Source organism: Eutrigla gurnardus (genome assembly GCF_963514095.1).
Source record: "Eutrigla gurnardus genome assembly, chromosome: 2".
NCBI classification, from domain to species: domain Eukaryota; kingdom Metazoa; phylum Chordata; class Actinopteri; order Perciformes; family Triglidae; genus Eutrigla; species Eutrigla gurnardus.
In genome coordinates this window covers 2641114-2654492 of record NC_139916.1, presented here as the reverse complement: position 1 = coordinate 2654492, position 13379 = coordinate 2641114, and the positions used below count along the sequence as shown (strand labels likewise).

At 41.5% G+C, this 13379-nt stretch overlaps 1 protein-coding gene across 1 annotated transcript; it reads left to right on the top strand.

Annotated features, from left to right (window-relative positions):
* The first annotated feature begins 1441 nt into the window (after positions 1-1441).
* Positions 1442-11354, top strand: spdef (SAM pointed domain containing ets transcription factor). The gene is made up of 6 exons (XM_084033733.1): positions 1442-1598; positions 6894-7320; positions 8337-8534; positions 8979-9026; positions 9245-9379; positions 10065-11354. The coding sequence occupies exons 2-6, from the start codon at positions 6903-6905 to the stop codon at positions 10241-10243; spliced, it is 978 nt and encodes a 325-aa protein (XP_083889859.1). The 5' UTR covers positions 1442-1598; positions 6894-6902; the 3' UTR covers positions 10244-11354.
* The last annotated feature ends 2025 nt before the right edge of the window (positions 11355-13379 follow it).

Below are 13379 nucleotides of genomic sequence, written 5' to 3'. Positions count from 1 at the left end.
GTCTTTCATTGTGTTGGACATTAATTCAGAGTCTGATTCAACTCCACTAAGGATCAAACTGTCTGCTTAGCTACAATTTAAGTCAACAGCTGGTGAGTATTTTCTTGGCCCAAAAATAAATAACATCGCTTTCCAAGTGGTGGAAAGTAGCTACACACATTAACATACGTTCAATTTTGACGCAAAGACTTGAATAAATTAATTTTATACTTTACATGTAAAATGGGAGTTTGTACCTTTTTTTTTACTGTAAAACTTTTAAATACACAATGTACCTACGACATACCGATGACCTTAAGATGCTATTATATATTCAATATATATTAAAGAAGTACTGAACTTTATGCAGCACGAAGCAGTTAAAATTATCTCCACCTCAATCAGGTATATTATTAAAAGCCTGGCACACCCACACCCACACAGCACTTTTTGTGGCTGATTAGTCATCTGCTGATCGGGAGCAAAGCAGCGCTGCTTCCATGTGGATCATCCTGCTGAAATTTAATTAAAGTGAGATAGTTAAGAATCACAAATGTTGGTTTTTAAATGAAGGGAGATTAAATGAAAACACCTGTGGGATTCTGAATCCACCACTTTTACTTTGTGTTACATGGTGGTCCTGCTACTTTGACTCAAAGGATAAGTACAATACCCTACACTCACATGTGTACATTCAAAGAGTTATCCACTTTAATTGTGCCATATTGGTTTTAAGACAGACCTTTATCCAGAGGGCTTTTAACCACATAATGAGTTCATATTTAAGTTTGGAGACACTTTTCTGATCAAATTCTAATATCACAGGGACTTTTTTTTTTTAAATGTATTTATTTATTTTTTAAAATATTGTCTGAACCATATATTTGTCATTTACAGCAGGTGCAGCTGAGCCTCTCTGGACTGTGAAACCTGGACCTGGACTGACAACATATATCATCTAAATATATCCTTTAGTGTTTTCCCTTTTGAATTGTCTGTCATAAGTACTGAGTTTAACGAGTAGTGTTTGTTTGAGGAGAGTTTAATCTGCAAGACACATGTTCACTTCACACACGCACACACACACACACGCACACACACACCCACCCACACACACACACACACACACACACACACACACACACACACACACACACACACACACAAAGTAAACAGGGCTGCCCTATAAATATAAATTGCAGTCAATGGAGCTGGAATTCCTTTGCTCTCTCTTGCCCAGTCGCCTGCCCTCCTGACTCGGCACACACCCCCAGCAGGTGCTTCCACTGCGACTCCAGTGTGCAGTTGTGCTTTAGGCTGTGACTTCCACTTTAAGTGTAATTCCACCAAAGAGCCTGGGAGGGTCCGAGGCCCTTCAAAGCTTGGAGGGGGGAGGAGGTGGGGGGCTCTGCAAAAACTGGCTGGTGGAGTTGGGTGGGGGGAGGGGGAGGGGTTGGAACACTTCAAGGGTGCACGCTGCACCTCTTTCCTTCGGGTGGCACCCCGGGGCGTCCCGTCTGAGCTGGAAGTTGGTCCTTCATCCATAAACAGAAGCAGAGCTGCATCTCTCATCATCCAGCCAAGCCGCTGCCTCCGGCTGCCAGAGCATCTCTGCCTCGGTAAGAAGACACTCACACAGCCGTGATCATCAGAGGACAGCTAGGATGAACAATACTTACACGTCATTATCAACCAACAAAATACATATTCTGTATATACTTTTATAGTATAAATAATCTGATTTACTGACAGGAAAGAGTTTGAAAAAGTTTTTTTCTGCTCACAATGTGGAAAAAATGTTTCCAATCAAACTCAACTCAAGACAGATTATTAATTTACCTAATAATTTCGGTGTTTGCTCTGTCTCTATCACGGTTCCCTGCTTTCGCTGTTTATGTGTGTTTAATAATCAGCTTTCACACCGAAGATAACAAAAAAACTAAATGTGTCTGGGAACCTTGTTGGCGGTTTGATGCCCAAAAACCACAACGATAAGCTGATAAATTCAACAAAAAACAAACAAAAAAATTGGTTTAATTTGGATTTTAAATTAGAAATGATAAAAAACGGCTGCTCCTCTAAAACGAGATTGTAATAAGAGTAAATGACAAATGGAAATAACAGAACTGGAGTCTTTTCCACCTCTCATCCAGATCTGAATCATTACTCTATGATGGATTCACTTTATGTTTTATTGTTTTAAAGACAAACAAGCTGAACTTAAAAACATAAAGATTGCAGCTCCGTCCAACTTTTCATACTGTTTGTACCTCGTATCTGGAAGTGGAAATACTGTTAAAGAATCCCACGGTGTGTATTTATGTTACTTAGAACTAGTTTTAACAACATGTGATATTGTTTAAATATCGAGATTAAAGAAAATCGTGACGCAGAGTAGGTGTGAACATCAGCTCTTCAATTTCGGAAAATTACAGAAATGTTTGCAGACGGAAATGTACGCAGGGGGAGGTGACCCTCCAGATTTAGCTCAAATTTCCAAATTTCCAAAGTTTGTTTGTTTAATTGGAGGAATGTTTATTGGTCCACATGGATCTGATGTCATTCGTCTCTTTAAAAGTAGACTTTTAAATCATCATTTAACTTGGACATTTTATTTTTTACAGCCTCTCTTCTTTTTAAAAAGGTTTGAAAATGTCCAAATTGCCTTGCACCATTGTGCACTACTATCTCATGAGGCCAGTCATATACTGTTGGCTGTGCAACCGGCTTTTAATCATCATTTCACACTTGTGTGACACCTGTCAAAACGTTACTTTAGTTGCTAGGCTAACACCTTGCTCCGTCTGATCCTCCTCTGATCCAATCAGCGCATTAATTCCAGCTGTGCGGAGCACACGCCCGAGGCCTTGAGGCCTCCATTATTGCCTCTATCTTCTCCATCTCTGCAAAAAAAAAAAAAAAAGACAGACAGGTGCCGGGTTTGTTTTCACCATCCGTCCGTGCAACGCGCCTCCAAATCTCCAGGTCCGATCTCAGACTTTTTTATCATCTGCATCACTAACTGTGAACGCAGGCCTCCGTCCAAAATGTAATCTGTGCCAGCAGGTAAAAACTTGAGGGATCAGTGTTACCTGTTACTGGCCGGACGCCAGCGCACCTGAAGTGAACAGAAGAAGTGAATCAGGATGTGCACCAACATCGCCCATCGGCAGTTAATACAACCCTGCAAGAGCTTAAAAAAAAGAAGAGTTTAATAGATTCTAATTAGAAATATAGCAATGTCAGCCTTTATTTGCAATTCAGGAAAGTAGGCAACAACCTTTTAAATGGTCTATTTGTGTTACACCTTCATTTATAATGTGAACACCTGCACATGTCGCTGCTGCCATAAAAAAAAAGGCTTTAAGGCAAACCATTTCCTCCGGCCCTCGAACAATCGTATTGCAACAGACTCTCTCCCTTGTTCTTGGGGAACAATGACTTCCTTGGTTGATCCAAGTTTCCCATGAGAAACAATAACAAGGGGAGAAAAAAAAAAACTCTCCCTTTTAATGCTCTCCTAGCAAACAGTCACGCCTGGGTGTACACACTCCTTAAACTCCAGCCTCAAACAACAGAGACCTTTCTTTTTTCTTTTTTCCTTTTTAAGCGACGAGGCCGAGCAGCTAATAAACATTTTGGTTGTTATTAAGTAGATGATCTCAAATCTCACACATGACCTTTTTTGTTGTTGTCAGATTGAATCGTTCAGGTTTAAACAGACTTTTTGAAAGGGGTCTACTTTTGCTGGCTTTAAATCACTATTCATTTAATTTAACTTTCATTTAACTTTAATCACAACACTTCAGCTGTCTTCTGTCACAAACGGCTTCAGCAACAGTGATGAATGGGCCAACGTGGTTCATTGAAAGCTTTTAAACACTTTCACTTCAAGACGATGTCTTAGGCATCGCAAACTCTTCAGCTCGATTTAAACAGTTGTTTAACCCTGTGACATATAGGTGAAAGGCTATGGCACACTTTAAATGGACGATGTTTTGATCCCAGTTGGATCCTTGTCTGGTCAAAACACATTATTCTTTATTTGGAGCTCTGATGGGACTTTTCCTCTTTTTATTTATTGATTCATTTTTTATCTTTTACGACGGCGTATAAGTGTCACTGTAGGAAAAAAAACAGCCGAGAGAGATTATTGCGAGAAAAAATTTGGCAAATTTTGCAAGTTTATTCTGATGCTAACAGCTAGCATCTATGCTAGCTAACTTCCCATGAATGTACATGTTTGTAATGAATCATCAACGTGTGACATCACCTCGTTAAGGTCCTTAGGGTGATGATGTTGATGCTTATTGTTGCTTTTATTCATATGAGGACAAACTGTCATCTTATGGGTGTTTATTGATCGGGGTGGTTGGGCTAACATGCTAGTGGTAGCTTGTTGTCATAGCAACGGCAAACATCAGGTGTTCGTGGAGCCAAGCAACTTGTTTATATCGTGAATACATGCCAAAAGAAAGCGGAGCCGAGAGAAGAGGGCAAGATTCTTTATGATTTTAAAAAAGTGGCAAATTTGCGACTTTTTTTTCCGCTCTCGGGCTCGAAAAATTACATGTATAACCGATATAAACAAGTTGCTTGTAGCTCTCACTTGTTGTCATAGCAACAGCAAACATCTGGTGTTCGTGGAACCAACAACTTGTTTATATCAGCTATATGTGTTTATAAAGTGGCAAATTTGCCACTTTTATCCTCTGAATATTGCCCCCCTTCTTGGCTCCGTTTGTTTTCTACAGCGGCCCTAAAACGCCGTCGTACTCTTTGGTCAGTTAAACAACTTAATTCTGACGACACGACTCCAATCATATGAAATGCAAGGCATCGATACAAACCTGAAGTAGTCTCTTCCTGTTCAATGAGACCAAGCATGTGGAAGAAAAGGTTCCCAGGGTGGACGTCCTCCCCGTTGGCCGACTCTGCTGAGTAAATGGAGCGAGCTCTAAAGCTCCTGAAATGAATATCAGCGTCTTGACCAAACTCATTTAGAGATCAGTCAGGGCCGTAAGCCTTCTCTGCAGGGGGGGTGTGTTTGTGTCTTTCTCTTGGGCTCCCTCTTCCTTTTGGAAGAAGGTAATATGGCTAAATTTGCTTTGCTAATGGGCTTAGCGCAAGCTGTTACAGAGCACAGTGGCTGACGGAGGGGCTGGGGGCCAGGGGCCGGGGGCCCAGGACACCGGCAGCTTTTAATCTGACTCCTGATGGAGTGAAAGGGAGTGTGGGGGTTATAGTTTACGAGAAATTGGGAGATAAAAGGAAGACCGGGGGAGGAGGTTTTACAGTGGGGGGTCAAGGACCAAAGTCTGGGAGGGTAATCCTTTTTTTTTTTTTTATGGGTGGGGAAGATAACTTCATTTAACTGGAAGTTATTTTTTATTTATTTCAAGACAGGGACAATGCACAGTAAGGCATTAAACAAGAAAATATCCATTATGCCAGGTTGTAGCAAACTTTTTATTTTCCACCTGTAGTAACACGGCACACACACACACACACACACACACATACATACACATATAACACATATAACACATATAACACATATACACATTGTTTGTGCTGAAATCATACAAAAAAAAAAAAAACCGAAGAGGCTCTTCAAATGCAAATAAAAAATCGAATTATTCCAGGTGCAAAATGTGCAAAATTGTGATTCTTTTTGCAGAAGAAACTTTCTGAAGGTAGATGGATGGATGGATGGATGGATAGATAGATAGATAGATAGATAGATAGATAGATAGATAGATAGATAGATAGATAGATAGATAGATAGATAGATAGATAGATAGATGGATGGATGGATGGATGGATGGATGGATGGATGGATGGATGGATGGATGGATGGATAGATAGATAGATAGATAGATAGATAGATAGATAGATAGATAGATAGATAGATAGATAGATAGATAGATAGATAGATAGATAGATAGATAGATAGATAGATAGATAGCCCTTTCCCGTCTCCATGCTTCACCTACCTTTAAACTCCTCCGTCAGTAACGCTTGCGTGATGGGCGTAGTCTGTCATTTAGTCAAATTTTACGAGACTCTTAATTTCTTTTGTGTCACGACAAATAAAGTCGCAGCTCTCCTGGCAACATGTGCTCTGTGGAAGCACACTTCCTTTACAGTGATAACCCGGTGTGTGTGTGTGTGTGTGTGTGTTTCCCGTGTGCCAGCTGTGTGCACATTATGGCCGCTATATGCGAGCTCACCCTGAGATTACAACACTTGCGCTGCAGCTGACGTCCATAAATGATTTGTTAAAATCATCGTCTGTTAAAGCAGCTATCAGGTGGACGTCTCCATAAAAACACCAGGGCAGTCTTCACACACGCTCTCCTCCACATTATCTAACTTGATTAAAAAAACTCCAGCTGACAGTGGAGACAGACGGCCGCAGGGACGGCAACCTTGAAAGCCGAAAGCTCGCTTCAGGTCTCAATACGACCCCCCCCCCCCACCCCCCCAATCCATTCTGGACCAATGACCCACAAATAAGAGACTCAGTCAAATCCATTTTGCCCCACGCCTGTCAGCACTGTGTGTGCAGGGCATCTCCCATGAGGCTGGAGGGTTCTTATAGAACCTCAGTTCTGCTCCAAACACTTTAGCAGGAGGTTCTCTCGCCTCCTTCAGCTGCTCCCATGGAGTTTATCACCAACACAATCGCTGGTTTAGCAGCCGGAAGAAGGACAGTTTGAGAAGGTAGTGGTTGTTTTTTTACTTTTTAATCTGCTTGTTTTAACGTTTTAAATGATTCCCCTTCCTTTACATGTTTTCTCATCTTTGGAAGTGCTGATGTTTGATGATTCTTTCAGATTTCACACCTGAATGGACATTATTTAAAGAAGTGTTAGAAATCTCTCTAATGTGGCTCTTCCTGTGTCTTCCAGGTTCCAGTTATGTCAAATCCTGTGGGAAGTCTATCGGATGGCCCCGTCTACGGATCCCGGGTCGGGATGACGGAGGACTCCCTCGCCATCCTGGACCGGAACAGGGGTCCTGCAGAACCCTGGGACCTGGAGGAGACCAAGCCCAGTGGCCTCTACCTGTCCTGCTTCGACATGCTGCTCACCGACGACGCCACCTGGCTGGTGAAAGTGTCCGAGGCCTCCCCGGTGCACGGCGTGCCCATGACCCGCATGGAGCCCCAGGAGGAGCCGGAGCAGTGCCCCGTCATCGACAGCCAGGAGCAGGGCCTCTCCCCGGGCCTGGAGGGCCAGGAGGAGGAGCGCTCCCTGGAGCAGGTGCAGAGCATGGTGGTGGGAGAGGTGCTGAAGGACATCGAAACGGCCTGCAAACTGCTCAACATCACCCCAGGTAGGCCTGCCTTCCACCACACCTGCACTCTGTCACGGTCATGGGGGGGTTTAAACGGCACTAAGCCACGTAACCGGCAGGCAATTTTTCAAAAATAATAAAGAAAAGCGCCCGTTATTAGTAAGTTACGGGATATTGATTCAACTTAAGCTACTGGATCGTGCCCTCAAACACCAACAGATGTGTTGTGTGGACAGCCGAGGCCCAGATGACAGATCTCCTCAATCATATCCTTTCTGACGCACGGCCGTGTTTGCCTGCTCCAGGATCTGTTTAATCCTGACCTTTTGCGTGAGTCGTGCTGGATTGTGACAGTGAGGTTTCTGTCGCTCCGCTGCCAGTAAACAGTGTACACAGTCGTATGGGCGAGGCCTCCGCCTGCTCAGCACAAAAGCAAACAGAAGGGAAGCATTATGTATCGTAAGGCGTCTCTGCTGTCATAAAGTTGGCTTCTGATCCGCTGATTATGATTTTACTGGCAGGAAACGTGTGGTTACTCTTTAGGTTGATGTGTTGTGTGTCGGGGTGCTAATCTTTGGCTTCACAGCGATTCCATTCAAGGACAATGGGTTTTTTCTATTCTGTAACTTGTAACCAAAATTCTATATCCATGAAATAAACATGCAATAATGCCAGTGAGACTATCTGTATTCTTCTGAAAGGTGAAAAAATAACATATTTATTCTATAAAAAAGTAGTCCTGCATAATATTTTATGCTGAACACAAAAATGTAATGCTCAGTCATTTTTTACATTTTTCAATGGGCTACATGCTGGCAGGGGAGAGAGTGTCTTAAACGTATTAAAACATTAATCATAATTAAGAATTCATACGATTAAACGCATTTATATCGATTATTGGTGAAGCCAAAACGATTCATTGTATTTATTTATTTTAGCAGATCGATTTAGATGAATCTATAGGACTGACAATCGATTCATCGATGCATCGAATGAATCGTTACACCTCTAGTTGTGTCTGAATTCAAAGACTAAAGTAAAAGTCCCGTCTGTAGACCCGGTGGAGTGGAACACGGGGAACGTCCAGAAGTGGCTGCTGTGGACTGAACACCTGTACAGGTTGCCCCACGCGGGGAAGGCCTTCCAGGAGCTGACAGGGAAGGACCTGAGCGCCATGAGCGAGGAGGAGTTTCGCCAGCGCTCGCCACAGTGTGGAGACACGCTGCACGCACACCTGGACATATGGAAGTCAGGTGTGTGTGACATTTATTAGAAGCTCCCGTGACGAGTGTCTGAACTTCTTTATAAAGGGTCGCCCATAAAGTTGGAATAATGTGCAAATGTCTTTTATTTGTCTATTTCAACAGTGATTACTGATGCATTTAAATAGGAATAAACAGAGGATTTTGTCTGAAAACAAAATATTACAACTTTATGGGCAACACTGCATTTGCATATTTAGTGTGTTTATGTTCAGTATGAGCTGGAGGAGAACAGAATCTGTACAATAAACAGTAATAATTATAATAATACACTTTTCATTGTTACAGAGTAAAACAAAAATCAAAACAGAATAAGAACAGCACCTTTTATTAAAAGCTTTTCAGGCCTAAGACAGTATAAGAGTATCACATATGTGCATGAATGAATGAATGAATTGAAAGTAAACCTTTTTATTTGGTCTCTCTCCTCTCCAGCTGCCTGGATGAAGGAGCGGTGTTCAGTCGGAGACACTAAAACCACCGGTAGGTTTGCTGTTAAAAGACAATATTCAGATTCAGCTTTACTGTCCAGTAGATCTTTGTATAAAACAAAACACACCATATTAAACTGTCATGAATTACAAATACATCTTAACATCCGCTCAGAATTCAGATTTTGGCTTTCATGCAAATCAAAGACTTTTCTTCTTCTTCTTCTTTGTGTGTGTGTGTGTGTGTGTGTGTGTGTGTCTGTCTTCCAGGCGGTGAGGATCTCTGGTCCGAGGCGGACTCCTCTTGTTCCGGTCAGCCGATCCATCTGTGGCAGTTCCTCCGAGAACTGCTGCTCAAACCTCACAACTACGGACGCTGCATCCGCTGGCTCAACAAAGAGAAAGGTAGCTTCATTTGCATAATTATAACAATAATAACAATAACAATATCCGAGGACTTCTATCGCTTTATTTCACTTGTAAGATACATGTTGGAATGAAAGAGACAAGAATGTGACTATGAACTAATATTTAGTGATATATTGTACTTTTGCGTCGTTTGCTCTCAGAGCTTAAACTTGATCTGAAACGTTAAAAATTAAATCTACACTATAACTATCTTTGATCTCCTGCACTTCACATCCTTTCTCTTCCACTGATTCCAGTTTTTCAGTGCTTCATTTTAAAACTCTCACATGCACATAATTGTTATTTATATTTTAAGTTTAACACCTTCACATCATTTTAAATTTAAAAACACTAAAATCAGGAGAGAAAACAAGAAAAATTGTCATTGTTTTTTGCTTTTTGTTTGTAATTTTTTTAAAGACATGGATGGATGGATGGATGGATGGATGGATGGATGGATGGATGGATGGATAGATGGATGAATGGATAGATAGATAGATAGATAGATAGATAGATAGATAGATAGATAGATAGATAGATAGATAGATAGATAGATAGATAGATAGATAGATAGATAGATAGATAGATAGATAGATAGACCACTAATTCTGCGGCTGCATATTAAAATGCAAACACCCTTTGTTGTCCAAACGTCAATATCTCGTCCTCTTGTCCCCGCCAGGCATTTTTAAAATCGAGGACTCGGCTCACGTGGCCCGGCTGTGGGGACTCAGGAAGAACCGGCCCGCTATGAACTATGACAAGCTGAGCCGCTCCATACGGCAGTACTACAAGAAGGGCATCATCCGCAAGCCGGACGTGTCCCAGAGACTGGTCTACCAGTTTGTGCACCCAGTATGAGTATATAGTGGGAGGAAGACGAGGAAGAGGAAGATGGAAACCTAACAAACTGAGTCTAGAAGGTACCGCCATGCACCGAGGTGAAGTGGTGATACACACTTCCACTGCTAACGCTGACGGCTGAGAGGAAGAGACCAATTTTATTTCCTCCATTTTCCTGTGATAACGAGATAATTTTCCTGTTTTATCTCGTTATCACGAGAAAACGGATCAAAATTATCTCGTTATCACGGGAAAACAGAGGAAAGTTATCTCGTTATCACGGGAAAACAGAGGAAAGTTATCTCGTTATCACGAGTAAACAGAGGAAAGTTATCTCGTTATCACGAGTAAACAGAGGAAAGTTATCTCGTTATCACGAGTAAACAGAGGAAAATGATCTCGTTATCACGGAAAAACAGAGAAAAATGTTCTAATTATAACGGGAAAATGGAGGTATTATCTCGTTATCATGGGAAAATGGAGGACATAAAATGTATGCATGACCCTTTAGGGCTTCCGTACAAAGCGATGTGGCTGTCGAGGCTTTTTTCTCCTGCTGCAAAATGAAAACCACAAATTGAATTAAAAAAAACAGAAACTGCCTTCTCCATTGCATGCTCTGCCTGTTTATTTGTTCCATAATGTGATTCTCAATGATCCTCTTTGCTCCTTCGCATCAAACAGTTAATTAAGAGCTTGATTGCTCTTACGCACAACGCTTCGGGCAAACGCCCCACAGCCTCGTTTGCTTTTGTCTTTTCCTCGTTTCGCTCTCCTTGACCTACGACTCTCTGTTTAACTTAGAGCCAGTTTTTCTAATCGTGGTTTGCTTCTCTTCTGGGTTTGGTCGCGGCTGCGTTATATAAACGCAGTCAGTCAGGCAGTCGGAGAATGAAAACCAACGCATCTCGAATGTGTCATGTGATTGTTTTTTTAAAGAAGTGTAACTTCAGCTATATGGAGTAAATATTGTCTCTTTGCCCATGCTTTATATTTTTATGCCGTATACTTGTTTGTATCGCTTTTGTATGATTGCTGTATATTACGTTTTCATCTTGTGGGTGTTTTATTATGGAGAACCCAAAGTGTTTAATACAGAGATATGAAATAAATAATCATGTAAACAAATACAAACTGGTACAAACTGAAATATCTTGATTGGATGATCATTCCGGCGTCTGAGAAGTGAAGCCAAGCTGAAATGCCTTTAACTTGCATTCTCTCTGCTGGCCACCAGGGGGCGACTCCTCTCTGGTTGTATAGAAGTCTATGAGAAAATGGTCCTACTTCTCTCTGCTGGCCACCAGGGGGCGACTCCTCTCTGGTTGTATAGAAGTCTATGAGAAAATGGTCCTACTTCTCTCTGCTGGCCACCAGGGGGCGACTCCTCTCTGGTTGTATAGAAGTCTATGAGAAAATGGTCCTACTTCTCTCTGCTGGCCACCAGGGGGCGACTCCTCTCTGGTTGTATAGAAGTCTATGAGAAAATGGTCCTACTTCTCTCTGCTGGCCACCAGGGGGCGACTCCTCTCTGGTTGTATAGAAGTCTATGAGAAAATGGTCCTACTTCTCTCTTGATGTATTATCTCAGTAAACATTGTAAACATGAGTTTATGGTCTCAATCTCTAGTTTCAAGTCTTCTTCAATCCAGCATGATGTTCATTTACCAAAACAGACAATTAAAGAGGGGGATGCTTTAGGGGGCGGGACCATGTGATTGACAGGTGGATAGCACGGCGTCTGGTTTAATTAATTTAATTTAAGTTCACGGTCGCCTTATTTACAGTCTATGGTTCAGGCATTCATGGTCCCCAGAGGATGAATTGTAATCACTTTGATGATCTCTTAATGTATCAACTGCGTCAAAAATATAATTTTGCCTAATACTTTGGTTTATGACCTACTGCAACTTATTTTGTGCTAATTAACTAAAGTTAAACGCTAAGATGTTGAACGTGCAAAACATTTCAAACTTTTCAAATTAAATTTTCAATTCAAAATGGGCCTTTTTTTAAAATCCGATTTCCCCTGAGAGAGTTTTATTATCACGTCACTTTTCATCACAAACGTGCAGAGCCAGTTTTTTTAATAATTAGCCATCTGCTAATTCAAACAGAAATAACAGCTAATTGAATAAAAACGGCTCGGCACTGTTTGTCTTGATTGATGAACAAAGACCTGATTAAAAGTAACGTTATTTAATGAAAATCTAATTGGGGTGACATTTTTTTTTAAACTGCTGGAATGAAATAACGTTTACCTTGAATTTGAGTTTTGAGAAGAATCAGGATGAAATAACATTTTGTTCACAGTGATGTGCTTTGTTCGGATCCGTTCACAAACAGTATTTATTTAATGATTTAATTCAAAGCTTTGCGGCTGCTTATTTCTGACAACAGTGATCATTATCAACATCTGGAACATGCACCTGTGTCGCGGCTCTAACTCACCAACACTGAGACACCTGTAACTGTTATTGGGAGGCTCAGCAATCAATATATAATTACCTTTTATTTTTCTCTGATTCAGCTCTTTTGTTGACATTGTCTCTTCTCACTCAACTGTTTCGTCTTTCGTCCAACGGGTTTTTAAAATTCGTCATAATTGCTCGTTTCTGTGAGGTGAGCCAGAAGCTGCACATCTGCCAAGAAAAGCCGTGAGCGATAATGAGCGGTTTAATCGCGCAGGGAAGAGTGTGGAAGGTGTACTTATCCCCATAAATGTGTGTGTGTGTGTGTGTGTGTGTGTGTGTGTGTGTGTGTGTGTGTGTGTGTGTGTGTGTGTGTGTGTGATGTTTGTAACCATGTGATGCCAGAGCTGAGAGAACGACGGGATGGGATGGGTGGACTTTGTTACTCATCCTGACCCGCCCACTTTTACAGCTGCTAGCAGCAACAACAATCATTTTAATTCAACATCCACCCAAAGATGAGGCGATGCCAGCGCTCATCAAACTCCCTCCGTCGGGACGGAAAGATACAAATATCATAAAAATGTTTCCAGCATTATTCAACTTCCCAGTTTTCTGCTGCACCTCATACCTGCGTTGAAATGAGCAGGGTTCTTCCAAATTATTCCATGAAGTCGGAATAATTTGCAAATGTCTTGTCTTTTATAGCACCAAAACAAATGATGCATGAATTAATTTCACCT

Coding starts and splice junctions, on each gene's coding strand:
- spdef (XM_084033733.1), top strand. CDS start 6,903: ATGTCAAATCCTGTGGGAAGTCTATCGGATGGCCCCGTCTACGGATCC. Junction 8,535..8,978: donor CCTGGACATATGGAAGTCAG/GTGTGTGTGACA, acceptor TCTCCTCTCCAG/CTGCCTGGATGAAGGAGCGG. Junction 9,380..10,064: donor CTGGCTCAACAAAGAGAAAG/GTAGCTTCATTT, acceptor TGTCCCCGCCAG/GCATTTTTAAAATCGAGGAC.